Source organism: Nipponia nippon, unplaced genomic scaffold (assembly GCF_047370975.1).
Source record: "Nipponia nippon isolate SJK-2023a ecotype South Korea unplaced genomic scaffold, ASM4737097v1 scaffold_35, whole genome shotgun sequence".
Classification (NCBI taxonomy): Eukaryota; Metazoa; Chordata; class Aves; order Pelecaniformes; family Threskiornithidae; genus Nipponia; species Nipponia nippon.
Genome location: NW_028262353.1, coordinates 2,505,353 through 2,531,841, shown reverse-complemented (window position 1 = coordinate 2,531,841; position 26,489 = coordinate 2,505,353). Strand labels below are relative to the sequence as shown.

At 51.3% G+C, this 26,489-nt stretch overlaps 1 protein-coding gene across 1 annotated transcript; it reads right to left on the bottom strand.

Annotated features, from left to right (window-relative positions):
* Positions 1 to 15,393: 15,393 nt before the first annotated feature.
* Positions 15,394 to 20,843, bottom strand: LOC104019218 (keratin, type II cytoskeletal 79). Its single transcript, XM_087771853.1, has 7 exons — positions 20,595 to 20,843; positions 18,992 to 19,209; positions 18,265 to 18,325; positions 17,533 to 17,628; positions 17,012 to 17,176; positions 16,268 to 16,488; positions 15,394 to 15,403 (listed from the first exon to the last, which is right to left on the bottom strand). Exons 1-7 carry the CDS (start codon positions 20,841 to 20,843, stop codon positions 15,394 to 15,396), a joined length of 1,020 nt encoding a protein of 339 aa, XP_087627979.1.
* Between the last annotated feature and the right edge of the window lie 5,646 nt (positions 20,844 to 26,489).

Genomic DNA, 26,489 nt, shown 5'->3' with positions numbered 1-26,489 from the left:
CCTTAAGAGTATCTTCCTTTGTCAAGGACAATCTGTAAAAGAATGTTCTGTTGAACAGCAAATTAGAAGTGATTTTTGCTGTATCTGTTCTTTTCATAGTCACTCCCTTCACAAAGGATAGAGTCCATGAGGCACAGCCAAAGGCAGCCCAGTGCTTAGAAGCTGGGAACCAGAGCGTGGACTGGACAAGCAAATGTCCTCGCTGTGGTACAAGAGTGCAAAATATTTCTTTTTTAGAAATAGCCCTCCACACACCATCCTCAGTTAAAGACCATAACTGACTGGGCAGGACTCATCTCCTCAAACTTTTGATGCTAGGTCTGTGCTGAGAGGCAGGCACGTCTGAGAGATTGCTCTCCAGAGAGCCTTCCTCTTCTTCATTGAGTCCAAGAAAGTCTAAAGTGACCAGCTCAGACCTGAATGCCCAGCTTTTAGAAGAATAAATTAGCGTAGCTGTATCTTCTCATTCAGTTTTCGGCTCTGATTGTGTAGAACACATGAAAAAATGAGACTTGCATGGAGAAGACAATAAATAGCCTAGAAAATAGGAAGCTCAGCCACAATGGATGCTTATTAATCATTTAATTGGAAACAGCGGTAGGCTTGGCTTTGGTGGGCAGACTATGAATGCACCAGCAACCAGTATCCTGCAAAAATACCTTATTAATACAGCTACTGTACGGCTACTCTCTGTTACTCTCTTTTATATTTGAGCTTGTAATTAAAACCCTTGGGATACCTCGAGGCAAATAAAAAAGATTTATTAGAGTTGCTTGACAGATGGGGAAGAAAAGGCTGATAAATTTAATATATTTGCTGAGAGCCTCACAATACCTCAGAGGTGGAGCCAAGATTACATCTCAGTCCTTGTGGCTTCTTGCCAAATTCTCTTTCAAAACAGAAAGGCGAAGGGTTTCATTGCAGATGATTTGAAAGAAATGGTTTTCCCCTGCTATTATGCCATACTAATCCTTAACTTTTTCAATAGGTTCAAACCTTGGTCATTTTTCTCTTGGCAATTAAACATTTAAGCATTTCAGATTCCCAAGAAATTTGATAGTGTTTCACTTGCTTATTGCTTTCCTTGCTTTTGCAGGGATTTTTTTTTTCTTTTTTTTTTTCCGCTGGGCTCATTGGAGGGCTTTTTCACCACCTTTCGCAAGAAGGCTGACGAAAAACAAAACTGGTTACCAGAAACCTTGCTGGTATTCTGTCTCCAAGAGCAGCTGATGCCAAAGGTTTTCTTGTACCTCATTATTTGCAAATGTTCTGCACTGGAACAGCCTGCCCTTAGCCCAGCAAGAGAGATAATTGATGGTATGAAGTAGCTGGAAAGACAACTAGCTTAATTGCAGGTTCTTGACAGCACTATCAATTACACCTACACACAGAAGAGCAGGAATGATTGAAGTCCTGGGTGTCTCACTTGGCTGCTTAAATACAGGAAGAGTCCATGGCAATCCCAGCTGGAAGAGCAGGATTGGAGCCCAGGAGGAGGGCACTTGGCCTGGAGCTACTCTGACTCGGTCTTCATTTTGTGCTTCCAGTTTGTCTCTCCTTGGCCTCCCACTGAATCCCCCTGCAGCAGCTGCGTGGCCCCGGTGATGAGGTGCCACGATGCTTGGTGGTCCTCCTGCACCCTCTGAGCAGGGGTGGGTGATCACACAGCACCCTGCCCAGCCCTGCTGCTAGCAAGGAGAGTTTGGCTCCTTTCAAGCAAGAAAGAGTTAGCTCAGAGATTTTGTTTCCTTGCTGTGGTTAGAGCCTACAGGGTCATGGATGGTTTCAAAAGTTTTCCTCCCGTAGCTACACTTTGATAAGCAAAACTTCTGAACTTGGGTTTTCACACCCCCAGACATAGCAAAAGATTCATCCATCTGGATCAGCCTCACCTCTGACTCTGAGTCTAGATGTCCCCCGATGACCCTGAGTCCCCAAAAGGCAGATGATGCAGCCCTCAGGCTGTTCTTAACCACCCAGCTCAGGCTGTAGTTTAGAGGACCACAAGGTCAGCTCTGCCTTCCTCTCCCACCTTCATCTCATCCCACCTAACTTGCTGCAGGAGACAAAGTTTTTGTGTGTCATTTGACAGCGGAGAGTCTCCAGGTTTGAAATACACCGGACCTCCTCCACTTGTTTCCATCCAGTTGATGGAACTTGGTGTATTCATGTCAAAGCGATTGTGTTTGCTGCAGCTCCCTTTCAGGAGAGAGAGGGTTGTAAGTGGATGTGGGCACCGGGGGGTAGCTCCCAGGGTAATCACAGCTCATTAATTTGCTTCTAATCACCAGGAATTTTGGAAAGAGGCCCAGCAATGAAGATAGGAGGCCCACGATTTTCATGGTGCTACAACATAGCCCTGACTGATTTCACTTCTTGCCAAAGTAAATCAGGAGGGAACTTGTTCTGGCCACATCTGCACAGCAAAGAGGGCTCAAGCCCAAAACTCCATCAGTCAGAAAGTGGGAGAGCCAGCGCAAAGACCAGCCCTACACCACTGTGGTACCACTTTTTTCTCCCACTAGGTGGTGGTATCTAATGCATCTTGAGCCTCCCTGTCCACATGGGTTCTTGGTTGGGATCTTGCTGGTGACATGAGCCTGTTCACACCTAGTCCAACACTCAGCAACCTCTCAGGATACCACTAGCAAGAGCTAGCTCACAGCTGTAGAGGGCACTATTTAGAAGTCAGGACAGCATGGGACCAACAAGGTCCTTAGTCCTTGCGAGGCGGTGAGGTTTCATATGGATTTGTACTCTGAGGCTGACTATGAGCTTGGGATGTTTTGTAAAATAGGTGTGCATCCAGTAATGCACCTCTGGCAGAAAAACAACACTGAGACAGAGGGTTACCACCAGCTTTAATGACAACTGATCTACTGTCGTCTTCTTCACCACCTTGGCGTCCTCCCCTCATACCTGAAATCCTGCTCATCACGTCAATACTCTCGGAGGCTCAAGCTGTGCCTAGGCACAGGGTGTCAGTAGACACCTTCTTTCAGTGTTACATCCTCAGCATGCTTACAGCGTTGTGATGACTGATAATACGTGCCCCAAGACGTTAACTCACATTAATCTGAAGGCCCCAGCTTATAATTTTCTTCTTCTTCTTATGACTTCGGCTCAGCACCTGAACCTCAAAAATCAAAATGTCTCTGGGCACAGCCTCAGGCAGTCTGTCTTGTGGCATTTTCCATCAAAAATGCATGGGCAGTATCTAATTGACATAAGCAACTTAGCGCTGAGTCAACAAGAAATCAGCAGTGGACATGTCCCCATGCTCCCCACATTAACATTGCACCTCTTAGCCTCTTTCCACGTGCTGTGGTGGTGGAAGGAAAGTCATCTGCTTGATCATCCCAGCTCAAATCTGTACGGTCTAAAGACCTGAAACTCAGCCTTGGTCTTAGCAGAGCCAAATACACAAGCTCCTTACAGATACTAGCAGGAGTTGGACCACATAACTGCTGAAGGAAAGGAATGGCAATAATGAAACCTTTTAAAAATATTCTGGTTTTAGACACCTGAAATCCTGGGCCAGGTTTTTCACTGCTACTTAGAAAGGGATAGTTTTGTATGGAAGGAGGTGCTAGAACACTCACCTCCAGAAACTGGAGATATGATTATAGCTTAGCTGGCAAGCAGAACAAACCCTTCCAAACCATTCCTTCACTAAATTAGCCCAGCACTTAAGGCTATGTACTACCAGTGTGTAAACAGTATTTAAAACAACTTAGTGGAAATGCTGATCAAGTCCCTCGTACGAGTTGGAGGTTAGCAATCTCTTTTCTAAGCTGGTCTCCCAGGCTCCTCTTACAGTCAACTGAAACAGATGGTTTGTCTGATCTCCAGCGGGTGATTCATCCCATACTAAGGTAGATGCACAAATTAGGTCTTTTGAATTGCCTCCAGAAGTGCCTGTTTCTCTCCATTGGCTCTACCTTCTTCCCTTCCGACCTTTCAGTCTACAAAACAGATCAGTAAAAAACCCACAGACCTGACCACAGCGTTCATATTCATTCTTTATTTCTTCTGATTAGAGATGAAAAGCTGTAGGCACCCTGTCTACCTAATTAATTTAACAGTGAAACTAAAGCCCCACAATACTTGGCAGTGTGCAGAATTACAATAAAAAGTGGAAGCTGTGAAAGGTAAGAGGGGAGACTTTGTCTTGATTGAGAAGTCTTACCTAATCTCTTAGATAAAAAATGGGGTTGTGATGATGCAGCTTATTTATTACTTGGATGCTGAAGAACTGAACTGTTTCGGTGAGTGACGTAGAAGCAGCCATTAACAGGGTGAATAAACTCTCTCAGCTGTTGGAGGGTAGCTGTACATGGCATTTTGCAAGCCAAGGTAGACTCGCACCACCCACATGCTGAACCTGTGGGATGCGAGCCAGCGCAGACGAAAACACAGGCTTATCTCGGCAGGGTTTGCTAACACAATCCCCAGATTTCACTGCCGCAGCTGACTGCTTCGCAGCTGGCGTAGGGCTTTCTGCATTTGATGAGGGCAGCGATAACCTAGTTTTGACTGAAATGCAGTGTCTAGACCTCCCCACATGCAGGGTACTTAAAACTGCTTATAGACTATGCTATAGAGGTTTGATTTAGCCCTTTGTGGCTCCCCGTCAGCCTTCTCTGGTTGTTTTCATGGCTCTAGGGCCATTTGCAAATGGATCTCCACAGTGGATTTCCCACCAAGATTAGTATCTCGCTCCCCACTGGCTGCCACCCCCAGGACTCTTCACAGTTGGATTTCTTTGAAAAACAGTTAAGAGGATGCTACCTTCCCCCCAACCAGGGAAAAGACGTGAAATATTCCTGATGAGCTTTAAACTAGAGCTTTAAACTAGATTTGAAGGGGGAGGGGGACTAGATTTGAAGGGGGAGGGGGATCAGGCTTGCTCGTGACGAGCTGTGGGACGACGCCAAGGTTAGAGGGACAGGGTGCTAGCGAGGGCCCTCAGCCTGTTGCTCCGAGATGTGCACTGGAGCACACTGGAAGTCTTACTGGAGGTAATAGGAGCCAAGAGGGAAACATCAGTGAAATACCTCAAAGGAATTAAGGGGTGTTCCTCTAAGAAGGTGACATGGCCAACAGCCCAGCTGAAGTGCCTCTACACCAATGCACGCAGCACGGGCAACAAACGGGAGGAGCTGGAAGCCAACGTGCTGCTAGAAGGCTACAACCTAGTTGCCATTACTGAAGCTTGGTGGAACTGAGATGTAGCCACGTGTCCTGGTTGACTGGCTAGATTCGGCCAGTAGGACTTGTCCAAAACCCATGTTCACAGCAGATGTTCAGCGTCTGGCCCCACAACAGACATTCTTTTGTAAACACCTTCTTCCACTTTTTTCCCTGGTTTTTTTTTCTTGAGGTTGGATCAGATCTCTATAAACTGGTTTATATATTTAAAGAGTGCTTTCAAAAAATCTTATCATACACATCAGAGTCCTGTGCTCCCATAGACCAATACACACAACAGACAGGGTTTCAAGCTTTTAGTTGCCAAAGACAAAAGTTCCAAACAGCCTGAGTTGCAGTGCTCAGACAAAGCCTAAGTAAACAACAGCAACCATCACAATATTGTCATGAAAGAGAGGTGTGCGGTTGGAGAATTCAGGAGATGGCTGTGCAGGGAGAAGAGAGCTTGGGATTACATGCGACACGTTCAGACCAGCGGTGATTCACTGGTGGGCAGGAAAGCCCCCTTGCCTCAATAGCGAGGGGAATGCTGCCTTCTCATTCCACTAGCAGATTTTTAAATGCAAATCTTACTTGTGTGAAGGATCTCCAGAAGAACCTGAGCCACTTCCATAGAGAGAACAGTAACCCTGCCTTCGAGAAGAACACCCTCCCTCAGAGCTGCATTCTCCAGTCCCATCTCCAGGACTGTACCTACCACCTCCACAGCTCCCTGCTCCATAACCCCCTTCCCCTCCAGAGCTAGCCCCACTTCCAGAGCAATACCCACCACTACCAGACCTACAGACATCCCGAGAGCTGGATACCCACCCTCCAGAGCCATAACCTCCACTGCCAGAACTGCTTGATCCCCCACCTCCATGACCTGAGCTTCCTCCTCCACCTCCAGACATGGACCCACCACTGCCAGAGCTGCTGCCACACATAGAGCTGGACCCCCATCCTCCAGAGCTGTGGCCACCTCCAGACATGGAGCCTCCACTGCCTGAGCTTCCTCCTCCTCCTCCACAAATGGACCCACCACTGCCAGAGCACATTCCTCCGTGACCTGAGCTTCCTCCACCTCCAGACATGGAGCCTCTCCTGCCAGAGCTGCTGCCACCACCAGAGCTCATCCCTCCACTGCCTGAGCTTTCTCCTCCTCCTCCACAAATGGACCCGCCACTGCCAGAGCTCCATCCTCCATGACCTGAACTTCCTCCTCCACCTCCACCTCCAGACATGGAGCCTCTCCTGCCAGAGCTGCTGCCACCACCGGAGCTCATCCCTCCTCCGTGGGGACTGCATCTGCCACTACCAGAGCTGGATCCCCATCCTCCAGAGCTGTGGCCACCTCCAGACATGGAGCCTCCACTGCCTGAGCTTCCTCCTCCTCCACCACAGATGGACCCACCACTGCCAGAACCCATTCCTCCATGACCTGAGCTTTCTCCTCCTCCTCCACCTCCAGACATGGAGCCTCTCCTACCAGAGCTGCAGCCACCGCCAGAGCTCATCCCTCCACTGCCTGAGCTTCCTCCTCCTCCAGACATTGACCCGCCACTGCCAGAGCTCCATCCTCCATGACCTGAGCTTCCTCCTCCTCCTCCACCTCCAGACATGGAGCCTCTCCTGCCAGAGCTGCTGCCACCACCGGAGCTCATCCCTCCTCCGTGGGGACTGCATGTGCCACTGCCAGAGCTGGATCCCCATCCTCCAGAGCTGTGGCCACCTCCAGACATGGAGCCTCCACTGCCTGAGCTTCCTCCTCCTCCAGACATGGACCCACCACTGCCAGAGCTCCATCCTCCATGACCTGAGCTTCCTCTTCCTCCTCCAGACATGGAGCCTCTCCTGCCAGAGCTGCTGCCACCACCAGAGCTCATCCCTCCACCATGGGGACTGCATCTGCCACTGCCAGAGCTGGATCCCCATCCTCCAGAGCTGTGGCCACCTCCAGACATGGAGCCTCCACTCCCTGAGCTTCCTCCTCCTCCTCCACCACAGATGGACCCACCACTGCCAGAGCTCATTCCTCCATGACCTGAGCTTCCTCCTTCTCCACCACCTCCAGACATGGAGCCTCTCCTACCACAGCTGCTGCCACCACTGGTGCTCATCCCTCCTCCGTGGGGACTGCATCTGCCACTGCCAGAGCTGGATCCCCATCCTCCAGAGCTGTGGCCACCTCCAGACATGGAGCCTCCACTCCCTGAGCTTCCTCCTCCTCCTCCAGACATGGAGCCTCTCCTGCCAGAGCTGCTGCCACCGCCAGAGCTCATCCCTCCACTGCCTGAGCTTCCTCCTCCTCCTCCAGACATGGACCCGCCACTGCCAGAGCTCCATCCTCCATGACCTGAGCTTCCTCCTCCTCCTCCACCTCCAGACATGGAGCCTCTCCTACCACAGCTGCTGCCACCACCGGAGCTCATCCCTCCTCCGTGGGGACTGCATCTGCCACTGCCAGAGCTGGATCCCCATCCTCCAGAGCTGTGGCCACCCCCAGACATGGAGCCTCCACTGCCTGAGCTTCCTCCTCCTCCAGACATGGACCCACCACTGCCAGAGCTCCATCCTCCATGACCTGAGCTTCCTCCTCCTCCTCCAGACATGGAGCCTCTCCTGCCAGAGCTGCTGCCACCACCAGAGCTCATCCCTCCACCATGGGGACTGCATCTGCCACTGCCAGAGCTGGATCCCCATCCTCCAGAGCTGTGGCCACCTCCAGACATGGAGCCTCCACTCCCTGAGCTTCCTCCTCCTCCTCCAGACATGGAGCCTCTCCTGCCAGAGCTGCTGCCACCGCCAGAGCTCATCCCTCCACTGCCTGAGCTTCCTCCTCCAGACATGGACCCTCCACTGCCAGAGCTCCATCCTCCATGACCTGAGCTTCCTCCTCCTCCTCCAGACATGGAGCCTCTCCTGCCAGAGCTGCCGCCACGGCCAGAGCTCATCCCTCCACCATGGGGACTGCATCTGCCACTGCCAGAGCTGGATCCCCATCCTCCAGAGCTGTGGCCACCTCCAGACATGGAGCCTCCACTGCCTGAGCTTCCTCCTCCTCCTCCACCACAGATGGACCCGCCACTGCCAGAGCTCATTTCTCCATGACCTGAGCTTCCTCCTCCTCCTCCACCTCCAGACACGGAGCCTCTCCTGCCAGAGCTGCTGCCACCACTGGAGCTCATCCCTCCACCGTGAGGACTGCATCTGCCACTGCCAGAGCTGGATCCCCATCCTCCAGAGCTGTGGCCACCTCCAGACATGGAGCCTCCACTGCCTGAGCTTCCTCCTCCTCCAGACATGGACCCACCACCGCCAGAGCTCATTCCTCCATGAACTGAGCTTCCTCCTCCTCCTCCAGACATGGACCCTCTCCTGCCAGAGCTGCTGCCACCACCAGAGCTCATCTCTCCACTGCCTGAGCTTCCTCCTCCTCCTCCACAAATGGACCCACCACTGCCAGAGCTCATTCCTCCATGACCTGAGCTTCCTCCTCCTCCTCCTCCTCCAGACATGGAGCCTCTCCTGCCAGAGCTGCTGCCACCACCAGAGCTCATCCCTCCACTGCCTGAGCTTCCTCCTCCTCCTCCTCCACAGATGGACCCACCACTGCCAGAGCTCATTCCTCCATGACCTGAGCTTCCTCCTCCACCTCCATCTCCAGACATGGAGCCTCTCCTGCCAGAGCTGCTGCCACCACCGGAGCTCATCCCTCCACCATGGGGACTGCATCTGCCACTGCCAGAGCTGGATCCCCATCCTCCAGAGCTGTGGCCACCTCCAGACATGGAGCCTCCACTCCCTGAGCTTCCTCCTCCTCCTCCTCCAGACATGGACCCGCCACTGCCAGAGCTCCATCCTCCATGACCTGAGCTTCCTCCTCCTCCACCACTTCCAGACATGGAGCCTCTCCTGCCAGAGCTGCTGCCACCACCAGAGCTCATCCCTCCACTGCCTGAGCTTCCTCCTCCTCCAGACATGGACCCGCCACTGCCACAACTCATTCCTCCATGACCTGAGCTTCCTCTTCCTCTACCACCTCCAGACATGGAGCCTCTCCTGCCAGAGTTGCTGCCACCGCCAGAGCTCATCCCTCCACCGTGAGGACTGCATCTGCCACTGCCAGAGCTGGATCCCCATCCTCCAGAGCTGTGGCCACCTCCAGACATGGAGCCTCCACTCCCTGAGCTTCCTCCTCCTCCTCCAGACATGGAGCCTCTCCTGCCAGAGCTGCTGCCACCACCAGAGCTCATCCCTCCACTGCCTGAGCTTCCTCCTCCAGACATGGACCCACCACTGCCAGAGCTCCATCCTCCATGACCTGAGCTTCCTCCTCCTCCTCCAGACATGGAGCCTCTCCTGCCAGAGCTGCTGCCACCACCGGAGCTCATCCCTCCTCCGTGGGGACTGCATGTGCCACTGCCAGAGCTGGATCCCCATCCTCCAGAGCTGTGGCCACCTCCAGACATGGAGCCTCCACCGCCTGAGCTTCCTCCTCCTCCTCCTCCACCACAGATGGACCCACCACTGCCAGAGCTCATTTCTCCATGACCTGAGCTTCCTCCTCCTCCTCCACCTCCAGACATGGAGCCTCTCCTGCCAGAGCTGCTGCCACCACCAGAGCTCATCCCTCCACTGCCTGAGCTTCCTCCTCCTCCTCCAGACATGGACCCACCACTGCCAGAGCTCCATCCTCCATGACCTGAGCTTCCTCCTTCTCCACCACCTCCACCTCCAGACATGGAGCCTCTCCTGCCAGAGCTGCTGCCACCACCAGAGCTCATCCCTCCACCATGGGGACTGCATCTGCCACTGCCAGAGCTGGATCCCCATCCTCCAGAGCTGTGGCCACCTCCAGACATGGAGTCTCCACTGCCTGAGCTTCCTCCTCCTCCTCCTCCAGACATGGACCCGCCACTGCCAGAGCTCCATCCTCCATGACCTGAGCTTCCTCCTTCTCCACCACCTCCAGACATGGAGCCTCTCCTACCACAGCTGCTGCCACCACCAGAGCTCATCCCTGCACCGTGAGGACTGCATCTGCCACTGCCAGAGCTGGATCCCCATCCTCCAGAGCTGTGGCCACCTCCAGACATTGAGCCTCCACTCCCTGAGCTTCCTCCTCCTCCAGACATGGAGCCTCTCCTGCCAGAGCTGCTGCCACCGCCAGAGCTCATCCCTCCACTGCCTGAGCTTCCTCCTCCAGACATGGACCCGCCACTGCCAGAGCTCCATCCTCCATGACCTGAGCTTCCTCCTCCTTCTCCAGACATGGAGCCTCTCCTGCCAGAGCTGCTGCCACCGCCAGAGCTCATCCCTCCACTGCCTGAGCTTCCTCCTCCTCCTCCAGACATGGACCCGGCACTGCCAGAGCTCCATCCTCCATGACATGAGCTTCCTCCTTCTCCACCACCTCCACCTCCAGACATGGAGCCTCTCCTGCCAGAGCTGCTGCCACCACCGGAGCTCATCCCTCCACCATGGGGACTGCATCTGCCACTGCCAGAGCTGGATCCCCATCCTCCAGAGCTGTGGCCACCTCCAGACATGGAGCCTCCACTGCCTGAGCTTCCTCCTCCTCCTCCACCACAGATGGACCCACCACTGCCAGAGCTCATTTCTCCATGACCTGAGCTTCCTCCTCCTCCTCCACCTCCAGACATGGAGCCTCTCCTGCCAGAGCTGCTGCCACCACCAGAGCTCATCCCTCCACCATGGGGACTGCATCTGCCACTGCCAGAGCTGGATCCCCATCCTCCAGAGCTGTGGCCACCTCCAGACATGGAGCCTCCACTGCCTGAGCTTCCTCCTCCTCCTCCTCCAGACATGGACCCGCCACTGCCAGAGCTCCATCCTCCATGACCTGAGCTTCCTCCTTCTCCACCACCTCCAGACATGGAGCCTCTCCTACCACAGCTGCTGCCACCACCAGAGCTCATCCCTCCACCGTGAGGACTGCATCTGCCACTGCCAGAGCTGGATCCCCATCCTCCAGAGCTGTGGCCACCTCCAGACATGGAGCCTCCACTCCCTGAGCTTCCTCCTCCTCCAGACATGGAGCCTCTCCTGCCAGAGCTGCTGCCACCGCCAGAGCTCATCCCTCCACTGCCTGAGCTTTCTCCTCCTCCTCCAGACATGGACCCGCCACTGCCAGAGCTCCATCCTCCATGACATGAGCTTCCTCCTTCTCCACCACCTCCACCTCCAGACATGGAGCCTCTCCTGCCAGAGCTGCTGCCACCACCGGAGCTCATCCCTCCACCATGGGGACTGCATCTGCCACTGCCAGAGCTGGATCCCCATCCTCCAGAGCTGTGGCCACCTCCAGACATGGAGCCTCCACTCCCTGAGCTTCCTCCTCCTCCTCCAGACATGGAGCCTCTCCTGCCAGAGCTGCTGCCACCGCCAGAGCTCATCCCTCCACTGCCTGAGCTTCCTCCTCCAGACATGGACCCACCACTGCCAGAGCTCCATCCTCCATGACCTGAGCTTCCTCCTCCTCCTCCAGACATGGAGCCTCTCCTGCCAGAACTGCTGCCACCACCAGAGCTCATCCCTCCACCATGGGGACTGCATCTGCCACTGCCAGAGCTGGATCCCCATCCTCCAGAGCTGTGGCCACCTCCAGACATGGAGTCTCCACTGCCTGAGCTTCCTCCTCCTCCAGACATGGACCCGCCACTGCCAGAGCTCCATCCTCCATGACCTGAGCTTCCTCCTTCTCCACCACCTCCAGACATGGAGCCTCTCCTACCACAGCTGCTGCCACCACCAGAGCTCATCCCTGCACCGTGAGGACTGCATCTGCCACTGCCAGAGCTGGATCCCCATCCTCCAGAGCTGTGGCCACCTCCAGACATTGAGCCTCCACTCCCTGAGCTTCCTCCTCCTCCAGACATGGAGCCTCTCCTGCCAGAGCTGCTGCCACCACCAGAGCTCATCCCTCCACTGCCTGAGCTTCCTCCTCCTCCTCCAGACATGGACCCGGCACTGCCAGAGCTCCATCCTCCATGACCTGAGCTTCCTCCTTCTCCACCACCTCCACCTCCAGACATGGAGCCTCTCCTACCACAGCTGCTGCCACCACCAGAGCTCATCCCTGCACCGTGAGGACTGCATCTGCCACTGCCAGAGCTGGATCCCCATCCTCCAGAGCTGTGGCCACCTCCAGACATGGAGCCTCCACTGCCTGAGCTTCCTCCTCCTCCTCCACCACAGATGGACCCGCCACTGCCAGAGCTCATTTCTCCATGACCTGAGCTTCCTCCTCCTCCTCCACCTCCAGACACGGAGCCTCTCCTGCCAGAGCTGCTGCCACCACTGGAGCTCATCCCTCCACCGTGAGGACTGCATCTGCCACTGCCAGAGCTGGATCCCCATCCTCCAGAGCTGTGGCCACCTCCAGACATGGAGCCTCCACTGCCTGAGCTTCCTCCTCCTCCAGACATGGACCCACCACTGCCAGAGCTCATTCCTCCATGAACTGAGCTTCCTCCTCCTCCTCCAGACATGGAGCCTCTCCTGCCAGAGCTGCTGCCACCACCAGAGCTCATCTCTCCACTGCCTGAGCTTCCTCCTCCTCCTCCACAAATGGACCCACCACTGCCAGAGCTCATCCCTCCACTGCCTGAGCTTCCTCCTCCTCCTCCTCCAGACATGGACCCACCACTGCCAGAGCTCATTCCTCCATGACCTGAGCTTCCTCCTCCTCCTCCTCCACCTCCAGACATGGAGCCTCTCCTGCCAGAGCTGCTGCCACCACCGGAGCTCATCCCTCCACCATGGGGACTGCATCTGCCACTGCCAGAGCTGGATCCCCATCCTCCAGAGCTGTGGCCACCTCCAGACATGGAGCCTCCACTCCCTGAGCTTCCTCCTCCTCCTCCAGACATGGAGCCTCTCCTGCCAGAGCTGCTGCCACCGCCAGAGCTCATCCCTCCACTGCCTGAGCTTTCTCCTCCTCCTCCAGACATGGACCCGCCACTGCCAGAGCTCCATCCTCCATGACCTGAGCTTCCTCCTTCTCCACCACCTCCACCTCCAGACATGGAGCCTCTCCTGCCAGAGCTGCTGCCACGGCCAGAGCTCATCCCTCCACCATGGGGACTGCATCTGCCACTGCCAGAGCTGGATCCCCATCCTCCAGAGCTGTGGCCACCTCCAGACATGGAGCCTCCACTGCCTGAGCTTCCTCCTCCTCCTCCACCACAGATGGACCCACCACTGCCAGAGCTCCATCCTCCATGACCTGAGCTTCCTCCTTCTCCACCACCTCCAGACATGGAGCCTCTCCTACCACAGCTGCTGCCACCACTGGAGCTCATCCCTCCACCGTGAGGACTGCATCTGCCACTGCCAGAGCTGGATCCCCATCCTCCAGAGCTGTGGCCACCTCCAGACATGGAGCCTCCACTCCCTGAGCTTCCTCCTCCTCCTCCTCCAGACATGGACCCGCCACTGCCAGAGCTCCATCCTCCATGACCTGAGCTTCCTCCTCCTCCACCACTTCCAGACATGGAGCCTCTCCTGCCAGAGCTGCTGCCACCACCAGAGCTCATCCCTCCACCGTGAGGACTGCATCTGCCACTGCCAGAGCTGGATCCCCATCCTCCAGAGCTGTGGCCACCTCCAGACATGGAGCCTCCACTCCCTGAGCTTCCTCCTCCTCCTCCAGACATGGAGCCTCTCCTGCCAGAGCTGCTGCCACCGCCAGAGCTCATCCCTCCACTGCCTGAGCTTCCTCCTCCAGACATGGACCCGCCACTGCCAGAGCTCCATCCTCCATGACCTGAGCTTCCTCCTTCTCCACCACCTCCACCTCCAGACATGGAGCCTCTCCTGCCAGAACTGCTGCCACCACCAGAGCTCATCCCTCCACCATGGGGACTGCATCTGCCACTGCCAGAGCTGGATCCCCATCCTCCAGAGCTGTGGCCACCTCCAGACATGGAGTCTCCACTGCCTGAGCTTCCTCCTCCTCCTCCACCACCACAAATGGACCCAACACTGCCAGAGCTCATTCTTCCATGACCTGAGCTTCCTCCTCCACCTCCAGACATGGAGCCTCTCCTGCCAGAGCTGCTGCCACCACCAGAGCTCATCCCTCCACTTCCTGAGCTTCCTCCTCCTTCTCCACAGATGGACCCACCACTGCCAGAGCTCATTCCTCCATGACCTGAGCTTCCTCCTCCACCTCCAGACATGGAGCCTCTCCTGCCAGAGCTGCTGCCACCACCGGAGCTCATCCCTCCTCCGTGGGGACTGCATCTGCCACTGCCAGAGCTGGATCCCCATCCTCCAGAGCTGTGGCCACCTCCAGACATGGAGCCTCCACTGCCTGAGCTTCCTCCTCCTCCTCCTCCAGACATGGACCCGCCACTGCCAGAGCTCATTCCTCCGTGACCTGAGCTTCCTCCTCCTCCTCCACCTCCAGACATGGAGCCTCTCCTGCCAGAGCTGCTGCCACCACCAGTGCTCATCCCTCCACCGTGAGGACTGCATCTGCCACTGCCAGAGCTGGATCCCCATCCTCCAGAGCTGTGGCCACCTCCAGACATAGATCCTCCACTGCCTGAGCTTCCTCCTCCTCCTCCACCACAGATGGACCCACCACTGCCAGAGCTCATTCCTCCATGACCTGAGCTTCCTCCTCCAGACTTGGACCCACCACTGCCAGAACACCATCCTCCATGACCTGAGCTTCCTCCTCCACCTCCAGACATGGAGCCTCCACTGCCTGTGCTTCCTCCTCCATACCCTGAGCCTCCTCCTCCACAAACAGACTTCCCACTACCAGAGCTGGATTCCCATCTGCCAGAGCTGTCACCACCCCCAGAGATGGACCCTCTATCACCTTGGCTTCCCCCACTTCCATACCCTGAGCCTCCTTTTCCTCCACAAATGGACCCACCACTGCCAGAGCTGGATCCCCATCCTCCAGAGCTGTGGCCACCTCCAGACATGGAGCCTCCACTGCCTGAGCTTCCCCCACCTCCATACCCTTGGCCTCCTCCTCCTCCACAGATGGACCCTCCACTGCTGGAACTTGATTCCCATCCTCCAGAGCTTCCACCTTTTCCTCCTCTAGAGATCGCCCCTTTGCTTCTGTTCTTGCTGGCACCGCCAGGGCTCAGCCCCCCCTTCCCACTTTTCAAGCCTCCAGATCCTACTCCAAAGACTCCAGTGGCACTCGTATTGTGGTCAATGACACCTGCAAGAAATGGAAATGATGTCCACCTTATTCTTTTACCCCCAAAAATTATAAGCACAACTCATATAAGGACTTATCTGTGTCCATCATTGTACCTAATCTAGTGTTCATCGTCATCTCTTTGAAAAAAGGCAACAAGGATCTTCATTAGTAGCTGTAACTGTGGAACGTTTTCTCCTGTGGTTCTGTCTTTATTACCTTATCTTTAACATGACTTATGTCTTACTCCATACATGAACACTCAGTGCAGCCCTTCCTGTACCAAGGCCAAGAGTACGGGTTTCTCTCTCCTTTAGCTGGCCTCCTATTTCCACAAATTTTAGGACTAGTTTTTTTTTTTTCTTCAGTTCTGACATGCACCGTACAGACCTATAGAATAAGTGCGGTGTTTCCCACTTCCTACAAATTTGGTTGAAAGTAGCCAATGACTTCCAAAGTCAGTAGCTCAACGTTGACATATTAATGCACATACGCATGTATTCACACGCACGCTCACAAGAGACTACTATTTGCTTCATTTCCCTAGGAAACTAAGATAGGAACTAAAAAAGGTTCTTCTGATGGTAGGTGTTAAGTACCACAGACAACAAAACGGAAACGATGCTCTTAAAAAAGCAAAGCAAAGCCTTGCGATACTTACAGATTGTGGCTGGTGAGCCTTCCTGTATCCTGTGAAGGAAAAGTGACATTGAGATAATGCATCCAATAAAAGTAAAAGTCGAGCTAGACTCTATCAGTAAACCAATGAAAGCAGTCACTCCTTCCAGGCAGCAATTCATCCTGGAGATCTAAGTGACAGATCGAAGAATGGGACACGCTGCTTTGTGCAGGTGCTTCTATCCAGGGTGAATAGTTTGTACCTACCTGGTCTCCTCCTCCTCAAGGAGTGATCTATACATGGCAATTTCAATATCCAGGGCCAATTTCACGTTCAGGAGCTCCTGATAATCATGAAGAAGGCGAGTGAGATCATCTTTGGCCTGCTGCAGGGCATTTTCCAACTCCTGAAGCTTTTGCTGGCCATCTTTGACGGCAGAGCTCCCATGCTGCTCAGCATCTTTAATGGTTTCCTGGAGGCCGGCATTCTGCAGAGGGCACAAACAGAACGTGTCCATTTCCCTTCTACAGCACTGGGATTTTCAAACCCTTCTGGCCATCCTTGGAAATTAAAAGACCTGCCTCAATGACAGAACTCAGAAGATACAATTAGACTGCGTAAATTAACCGAAATTAAATCCCAATGTAGACAGGCAAGATCTAAATCTACTTCATTTTGAAGAGAAAACATCATCTCTAGGTTTGCCTCCAAAGGACAGGCTATGTTATACCGCACTGAGTCCCCATGCAAAAGTTACTTAAATAGCTTAATCATGTTGGAAAGTATCAGCTTTACCTTTTTCCTTGCAATTTCAACTTCTGGTTGTAGTCTTTGGATCTGCCTGGCAAGTTCCTGGATTTCCTGATAACTGTTCCTCAGTTGCTCACGTTGATTTACCCACATGTTCTGAAGGTCCTGGTACTGATGTGCAGAGAAGAGAAGAGACATTTTTGGTTTCTTTTCCATTGAGCAGACAGACTTGCCTCCCTGTCTTGTTGATGTCTACTCACCCTGCCCCGATACATGTCATCTACTTCAGCTTTGCTTCTCTGAGCAATTGTCTCATACTCCTGCCTGACTTCTTCAATGATGCCATCCATGTTCAGTTCTCTGTTGTTGTCCATGGACAGAATGACATTGGTGTTGCCAACTACTGTTTGCAGCTGGGACAGCTCCTGCAAGGAAAACAAGATTTTAGATTTTAACAGTCCATGTGAGCAGTCCAGGTCATGTTATGAGGAAAGAAATGGGACCCTCTGGCCAGTTACCCACTGGAACTTCCCTACCTGCACCCCTCAGGTCCTATCGTTCCACCACCAGTTTTAATTTTCAAGTGTCTCTTCCAGCCTTCGTGACACATCAGACCCCCTTTTCACTCACAGATTAAAAAGGACTTTATAAGATCAGAGGCCAAGGATGAGCCACTCTCCACACCAAAAAGTCCTGTTCAGGCAAAATTTCTGGGAACCTCCAAAAGATACATGTCCTTCAAGACCCGAGGGTAAGTTTTTAATCTGAGAAGCATACTCACAGCTTCATGTAAGCATCTGAGGAACTCAAGCTCCTGCTTCAGTATTTCCACCCGAACATCAAACTCCATTTTTCCCATGTAGGCACTGTCCAGTTCCTGTAAAAAAAGCCATAGGCATATTTGTATTTCTTTGATCCAAATTCTCCACTGAAGTGCAATTCTTGCAAGACTTCATACATTTCTTTAAAGCCTTCATTCCTGAAGTCAAATAATGGCTCACGAATCTCAGATTTCATTTTAAAAGCTATTGGAACAAAGGGAAAGTTTTTGGAACAAAGGGAAAGTTTTTCACTCTTAGAAGAAAAGAATGGCTTGGAAATAAGCAAAATAGCTGTGGCAATAAATGTGTTCCTGGAGAAAATGCAAAATGTAGAAACGTAGATTTCTTTCTAGACAACTTTAAAAGTTGTCTGAATTTTCTCTTCTCCTGTCTAAGCCATCTGTAGACATCACTTAACCCCTAATAATGACGTCTCACCTAGGTTGTGACTGAGTGAATAGAGAAAGACCAGCACTTTTTAGATATTCATCTTACTAAGGACCGATTCAGTCTCTAGAGGAAATTATTTCTCTCCAGTCTTGCAGTAAAAAGCTCAGGTTTTCAATTACTTCAGTTAGAGGAAAATTAGACGAAGTTAAGCAAAGACCTTGCTTTTGAAAACCTCAGCAACCATCCAGTTATTGCTTTATTTCTGAGGCTTTGATTTAGCTCAGTGTCTTGGATTACTTCACCTTTTTAAGCTCCACAAACTCCTCTTCTTTAGACGCACGCTTGTTGATCTCGTCCTCAAATCTGTTGCAGCAGAGAAAAGAAAAAGGTAGCTCATTGCCCATCTCACTTTTTCAGTCAGGTGGATCAGAAACCAAAGGGAATCATCCAAAAAGGGAATGTGTCAAGTTTTCATTTAACTGCAGTTTCTGGCAACTGCAAACCCTCTGCAAAACTATATGCTAAATAAGCCAACAAAATGGGATAGATGTAGATCTGTTCTAACATCCCTGTAATTCGGAACTAAACTTCCCATTTTACACCCATCTTTTGGGTGCAGCTAAGCCAGAAGAGGTGACGACTCTTCTCAACTTGACCCCACTGCTCAGCTCTGTCCCTCCCCACTGTCCAGCTTGACCACAATTCCACAACTACCAGCAGGAGTAAGGAGTCCCGGGTTACTCGTTGCTTGGGGGAGGAAGGGCATGAAGGAGGACAGGACGAGAGAAGAGTGGGATAGATCTACAGGGCCTTTCATTTTCCTCTTACTGTTCTGGATTCTACCCTCACCAAATCCGCTTTAGTCTTCCAGCGTCCAAGTCAAGTCCCATAATGAACCTACTGCAGAGTAGTGCTACAATGGCTACAAAACTCTTGAAGGTGCGAAGCTGAGCTGTGCCATCCCCGGGCATGATTAGCATTGCCTTGGAAAATTCCAGTATGCTTTTTCCCAGACTTGTGATTATTCACCTCTTTTTATAATCTTCAACAAGCTGAAGCATATTGTACGCTTCTGGATCCAGCTGCTCCTTCTGGTTCTGGAGCGTTTCTAGCTGCCTCTGCAGGTTGCTGATGTAAGATTGGAAGAAAGAGGCGATATTTCTGCTCTCTTCTGGTCGGGCACTTTGCTGCTGCAGAAGTTCCCATTTGGCCAGCAGAACCTGGTTCTGCCGCTCAAGACATTGAACCTGAAAGGCAAAGCAGAAGAGAGTCTCAGCCACTGGAAAGCACTGGGGGAAGCACCGACATCAGCATTAGTCCCCATAGCAAAACAAATCCTAATTAATATTTCCAAAGCAGTAACATCTAGAGGTTTCGTCAGGTGGCACCAACTGTGGTAACGCTGGTACCAACGCACGAGACAGCTTAGACTAAAGCGGGGGACACCTCTTTTTTTCCCAATCTGTTGCGTAAGAAGGGTATGATTTTACTGCTGCTTCTCAAAGCTGATACAGAAATCTTTGCTGTGCGTCTCTTAAATGAACAATACTTAGGGGGATGATTGGGGCCGGGGGAGACTTCAGCTCTTTCTGAAGTACCTTAGACACTCAAATACACGAGAAGAGTTTGCTCCCTCTCGGAAGACCACACAGGACCACTCTCTTCCTAGATATACCTTGCCTTAGAGAAGAAGGTCAGAAAGACCTATAACATGCAGAGCTAGTATTTTTGGAAACCGGAGGGATAGCATGTCTTCAGCTGGGCCACTGAACAGGTTATAACCTGGAAGCTGACATCCAGAAGTTTTAAAAAAAAAAAAAAAAAATCCTATTTTTCAGGACTAAGCATGCTTAAAACTTCTGGGTGTAACCAACACCTTTTCTGTAGGGTAATACAAGAAGCCCTTAAGTCTTCACGTGTAACAAATAATACAAGCTTCCACCCTGTGCAGAGACACAGGGCACCACCCAAACAAAGGCACATGTCGGGTCTGTGTGGGTGGACGTGTTTTTGTGGCTGTTTTGTTCCTGTGTCTGTGAGTAGAAATGAAAGAAGACAAGACTGCAGACAGAGGTGAAAATATTGTAGTGTAAATCAAGAAAGAGGTAAAGAAAAAAAAAAGATGTGGGGGCCACTGGCCACCTGAAAGAGGCTAGGACCTCCAAGCAAAGAATTAATTTGATTTGTAATTTGGAGAAATGCAACATTTTGCTTTGCTTGAGAAAAAAAAAAAACAAAACACATCAAGGATGTCCAAGTCCATCACCCGTTTTTCCTGCTAGCATCAACAATTCCCAGGCAACAGAATATTACTAGCCATGCAGAAACCCTTTTCCTCAAAAGACAAGTGAGTTAATGTGGCAGTGAGATCCTAGTAGTTTGTTATTGTCCTGCCACAAAAGACGACTCAGAGATACTTATCCCAGGGCTAAATGTAAGTGATTCATGCAGCAGCGTTTATAGCAGGCTATTAAGAATTTCACACCAGCAGAAGGGAATCTAGGCAGCGCTGTGATTTTTGGGGGGAGAAGATGCAATGTGAAGGTGTCCCCATGACTCACACAAGCAGAGCAGCACCCCTTATATTTCCCCCTTCCCAGATAACAAGTAAAAAAAGAGAACAGGGACTCACCTTATCAATGAACGATGCAAATTTGTTGTTGAGAGCCTTAATCTGCTCTTTCTCATCTGACCGCACTCTCTGGAACTCGGGGTCAACTTGTACTTGTATTGGCCTCAGCAGGCTGGTATTGACACGGACCTCCTCGATGCCTCTGCTAACACCAGCCTGCCCAAAACCCTGTCCAGCCCCTTGTTCACCAAAGGCACTTCTACCAAGGCCTCCTCCAAGCACCTCCCTGCCTGAACTTCTTCCATACATGCTACCAAGCCCTGCTTCACCACCTTGAAAAGCTCCCACAAAGTATTCTCTTCTACCAAAGCCCCTATCAAGATGTCTCCTACCACCAAATCCCAGGCACCTCCCATATCCTCCTCCTCCTCCTCCATAGCCTCCACCAGTAGAAACATTCCTAAACCCACCAAGGTTGTAGAGACTCCTGCTGCCATAACCATACCCATAACCACCGTATCTTTCTTCTCCTCTGTTGTCTTCCCAGCCGCTTATAGTAGATAAGCTTCTCCCACCACCCAGTATGCCACAGTGAGCAGAAAAAGAACTGAAGTTCCCATCCCCAAATCTGGAGAAATGGTGGCTCATAGCGTCGCTTTCAGAGCGTCAAGAGAAGACAAGAGAGCAGATGGAGAAGGCTGTAAAACAGGAGGAGAAATGAGAGTGAAGGATCCTCAGCTCCTCTGGTGGGGGTGACAGAAGTTCTCCTTTATATGTTCTGGAGGAGTTAGTCTCCATTCCGTGGTAATTAGCAGGTCTGTTAATGTTGTTATTGGGTTTGGTTCATCAGGCAGCAATTAGTGGCTGCCTGAAGAGAGGTCAGAGTAAACACCACACACCAGTGGAGGAATTGTGAAATTCCCCAAATCCTGCTTGACTCATGAGCTTTGCTCAGATGAGATTTCTTTATCTCATCAGCCTGTCCTCCATCATTAATTACAGTTCGCACAGTTATCCATGCACATTACCATCGCTTGTTCTCTCTCAAATTTCCCCACCTCTTTTGGCATTTCATTTCATGAGACAGAAGGCCTTGATATTGTCCTCATATTGACTTGGGGGTGGCTCACCTTGCTTCACCACATCACCGGGAGTGCCTACTACGGAAAGCAAAGACTACAGCTCCCTTAGCTTCCCGTCCTCTCTTTTCTCTCATTCCCAGTATATCCACCTCTGAGTAAGTATTGCTTCTACAGGGAGAGGGAGGTGTTGTGATCTGGTCTTCTTGCTAATGGCATTAAAAAAAAAAATCTGCCTTTGGTTCATAAAGCTGAAATAGTGTCTAGAAAACAGAAAAAATGGAATCTCTCTGTATCAATTTTGGCTTTAAATAAACGGATACAGAGCTGTAAATGGAAAAGAGAAAGCTCTGAGATAAACTTTAATCAATTAAACCAATCTTTTAACTATTAAAGATTAATATGAGGTCACCGTAGGGAACAGATGACCCATATCACTTCCATAGACTAGGACTCTTGGCTGCTCCTGCTCTTCCACGTGGGAATAGTTAGACCATGAACTAAAACTGCCTGTTTGTGGGGTGTTTTAAAGGCCCCACCACTGGATAGCTGAGATGTCAAATACAGAGCTGGGCTCCAAGCTTTTCTACCCAGATTCTCCCACTGATCTGCCATCTGCTTGATCCATCCCACTTTCTTCTCCTCATCCCTGTGCAAGACTCCACCTTTCCAGTCTGAGCACACTCCGGTGCAAGACTCCATGGCCATGGACTCGTTAAAAAGCATTTGGGAGCCAAATCCTACTGCTGACGTGCCACTGAGAGTCTTCAGCCTTGACTAATATCTCAAGAAGACAACTGAGATCTGGTACAGTGTCTCCAAAAGCACTGGTGGAACAATTTCCACGTGGCAAGCACCTCCCTTTTGTCCCCTACACAACATTAGGAAGAGCTGGGCTTCACCTGATGGGATGCTCTTCCTTCCAAAGGTGCTGGCTAAAGCCACGCTGTGAACCCTTCAGTTATATAGAGGTTACGTGGTCAGGGCTCTGCAATCCTTGCTCCGGCTGCATTTGGAAAGTGCCTCGTAAATCCCCTAAATGAAAGGTTTGTAGGGAGAGGTTATTAAACCAGCTATTATTAGACCAGCTGAAATATCTTGAGGTGGACAAGATTTCAGATGCTCAGTGACCAGAGAAAGGACTTTTCCCAGAAGTAGACACAGCGTTTTCCAGACAACCAGATGAGAAGTACTGCTTTTCCCTATCAAACTTGGTCTCTTCTCGCCTTACACCAGGAACAGCCAACTGGTAGCCCAGACCTTCCACTTGTACTACTTTTTTGTAATTAAACTCACTAGTTACTTATATTTTACTGAGAATTTCAACCAAATTTCCCACTGAATTCCCCCTTTTTATATACCTATATAAAAGTCTGACTTGGATTGAGAATTCTGTGTCCTGCTGGGAAGAATAATTATGGTGAACAGAAAAAATGTGTAATGACCACGATTTTAAAAGTGAGTGCAGAGAAATCTGGAAACAGACCCATTTCAACACATCTGGGTAAGGTTTCCCCAAAGCATTAGGATATTACACAAAAATCTTTCCTATTCTGTTTTAGCTAGGCTCAGTAGTTTCTAGATGCTGGTGCATCTCAAGAGAAACCAACGTAAATTGTCCTCCTTCACTCCCATATTTCAGTCAAGCTGAAAGATGCTTTCAGAACTGTATCTACTCCCTGCAAAATTCTGTGTAGGACAAACTGTGTCTGAACAATGCTGAGACTGAAACTCCTGTGTGACCTTGGAGCCATTATTAGGCTCAGGTAAAGATTAGGAGGACAATATGACTTCATGTCAGGAGGAGGTGAGACTCAGTGGACATGACCCATGATTTTCCTTGAGAGGTCTGACCTAAAAAGTCCCTTTTGCCTGCCTTAACTAACAATTCCTCAGCAACGTGCACAAGAGTTTCTAAAGGGTTGCTGTTGCTCACCCATCTGTTGAGTTTGTGAATGACTGCTTTGGGTGCAATTCATCTTCATCCCTCCTCTTTCCATTTTCAGAGTGGCTCGTTCCAATGCACGCTGCATCAGGCAATACTTTAGATCATCCACATGGATCGTGGAAGGAAATGTTATGACCTAGGGGAGGGAACTTCATCAATGATCTGGACAAGGGGATCGAGTGCACCCTCAGTAAGTTTGCAGATGACACCAAGTTGGACAGGAGCATTGATCTGCTGGAGGGTAGGAAGGCTCTACAGAGGGATCTGGCCAGGCCGGATTGATAGGCCGAGGCTTAACAAGGCTCAGTGCCGGGTCCTGCATTTGGGTCACAACAACCCCAGGCAATGTTACAGGGTTGGGGAAGAGTGGCCTTGTGCTCCAGCCCGGCAGAAAAGGACCTGGGGGGGTTGGTCAACAGCCAGCTGAATACGAGAAGGCAGTGTGCCCAGGTGGCCAAGAAGGCCAACAGCATCCTGGCTTGTATCAAGAACAGTGTGGCCAGCAGGACGGCGGCAGCGATCGTTCCCCTGTGCTGGGCACTGGTGAGGCCACACCTCGAATCCCATGCTCAATTCTGGGCCCCTGGCCACAAGAAGGACACGGAGGGGCTGGAGCATGGCCGGAGCAGGGCAGCGAGGCTGGGGCAGGGGCTGGAGCACAAGGCTGGGGAGGGGCAGCTGGGAGAGCTGGGGGTGCTCAGCCTGGAGAAGAGGAGGCTGAGGGGAGCCCTCATCGCTCTCTGCAACTGCCTGAAAGGAGGCTGGAGCCAGGTGGGGGTCAGTCTCTTCTCCCCAGTAACAAGTGATAGGATGAGATGAAATGGCCTCAAGCTGCGCCAGGGCAGGTTTCGGTTGGATATGAGGAAAAATTTATTCACTGAAAGGGCTGTCAGGCCCTGGCCCAGGCTGCCCAGGGCAGGGGTTGAGTCCCCATCCCTGGAGGTATTTAAAAGCCAGGGAGATGTGGTGCTTAGGGACACGGCTTAATGGTGGGCTTGGCAGTGCTGGGTTAACGGTTGGACTTGACAATCTTAAAGGTCTTTTCCAACCTAAACGATTCTATGATTCTATGAACACCCACAGACCAAACAAGCCAGCTCCAGGTGGAACAACAGTTAGATAGATGTCTATCCAAAATCATTGCCCTAAATACATACATCAACTCACTGTGTGAAGCTAACCAGGTGGCAATTCATACAGAACTGCTGCATTGATCTGAGGCAGCTGTGTCCTGCTTGAGAAGGCCTCCTACAAACCCTGCATGAGAAGAGCAGCCATCCTACCCCACGTGCCACATAATCCAGAGCACAGCGTGTAGGCTGCTGTTGTGATTGTTGCTGGCACCAGCTTAGCCTTGGCACAACAGACCAAGCCACACCCGAACCTGTTGAGCTTGCTCCAGAGACAGCGATGCATCCAGAGAGATGTTCATGCATCCGGTGGATGAAGGGGGAGCTTCCTCTTCCCTGCAATGAGTTGGCATTGCTCTTGGATGTACCTGGGGAGCTTCTGCAATGACCCTTTAAAAGAAACAGCAAAACAGTTCCCAACATGCATGGACCAAAAGGACCACAGGTTCAACGAACATCCTTACCACGGAGATGGAATATCACAGAATCTAGGAAGGAGTTCAAGTCTTCAGGGGCTATTCAAATAGCCACATGGTCAACCTGGCTTTTTCTTGTTGGGGATTTTTAAGACAAATTTAAATTGCATCCCAGAAGTTACTCATGTAAAATTGACTGCCTGGGCTTCTTGTATAGCTGCTGGAGCAAGCACAGAAAGTCCACGTGTTATTCCTCCCATCCAGAACAGTCCGTGAAGTGGGTGATGATGTTCCTCCCATCTGGAGGAGCCTCTGAGACAGGTGACATGAGCGTGCCTTTCTGGATGGTCTCATTTCCCTCTATGGACCCTAAGGGACCTGGAGAGCTCACTCAACTCCTGACTTTCAGGTGGTGAAAGTAATGCGAGTTGAGCCGTCCTCCATCAGACCCATGTCACGGAGACTGCGCCAAGGATGAACATTTTCAAACCATAAAGACAATTCACAAACAGACCCAAGCTTAACTCTTTGAGCACAACTGATGCAGCAACCTGCCAGCCTCCACAACCCACATCCATCTCTGCCCACCTCCAGTCAACCCAAATAATAAATGGGAATAATAAATTCTAGTACCTAAATTCATGCTCAAGGAAATGCTTCTACATTCTTGCAGGACCATTTTAATCAGCTCAAAACAGAAAGCCTAAATGACTAAAATCCTGCAGATGTCTCAGAACAAAGATCTAGCTACTTTTCAGCACTGCTGGACATAAACTTGTGATCTTTACAAGCCTCGTCAGCAGAGCAGAGTGTAGATGAATAAGTACAGTAATGTTCTTATCACTATTACCTAACTACTGCACGCCAGCACAGTGGACACACAGCAGTGTAGTACAGTAGTACGTTAATAAATACAGTACTTGGATTTAATAGCTGGCCAGATATCTATCTGCTTGATAGACACACACACAGGATTGAAACAGTAGATCTTGATCACTAGTTGCCTAAATACCTGCATAAGTAGGGCCCTAAGTCGCTTCGAAAATGGGACTGAGATCACATAAATGCACTAATAAAAATGCCTTTCGTCCCACAGACTTTCATTTTCTCCCACCTTCTACCACAGGGACTAGCAATAACCTTTTTTCTGTGGCCAGTGAAGGCAGCGAGAGATTCTGAGGAGAGAACAAAAGGAAGAGAAGTGTCAAAAACCTTGTAATAGCAGAAAAAAAGTGAAATGTTGGTATTCTACCAAAGGTTTATGCTACTTTAATTCTGAGGTTCCCCAGCTTGGAAAGCACCATGCCTGCAAGGCCCTATGTACTAATTATACAGACACTTCAGGGTGGGAGCAGGAATATGATCCCCCATACGTGGTCTAT

Excerpts from the sequence above, each read along its gene's own strand:
- LOC104019218 (XM_087771853.1), bottom strand. The coding sequence starts at position 20,843 with ATGTATGGAAGAAGTTCAGGCAGGGAGGTGCTTGGAGGAGGCCTTGGT. Across the intron at positions 17,629-18,264 it reads AGTTTGTGGAGCTTAAAAAG|GAACTGGACAGTGCCTACAT; the intron begins GTGAAGTAATCC and ends CTTTTTTTACAG. Across the intron at positions 17,177-17,532 it reads TCAGATGCTTACATGAAGCT|GAGCTGTCCCAGCTGCAAAC; the intron begins GTGAGTATGCTT and ends TTTTCCTTGCAG.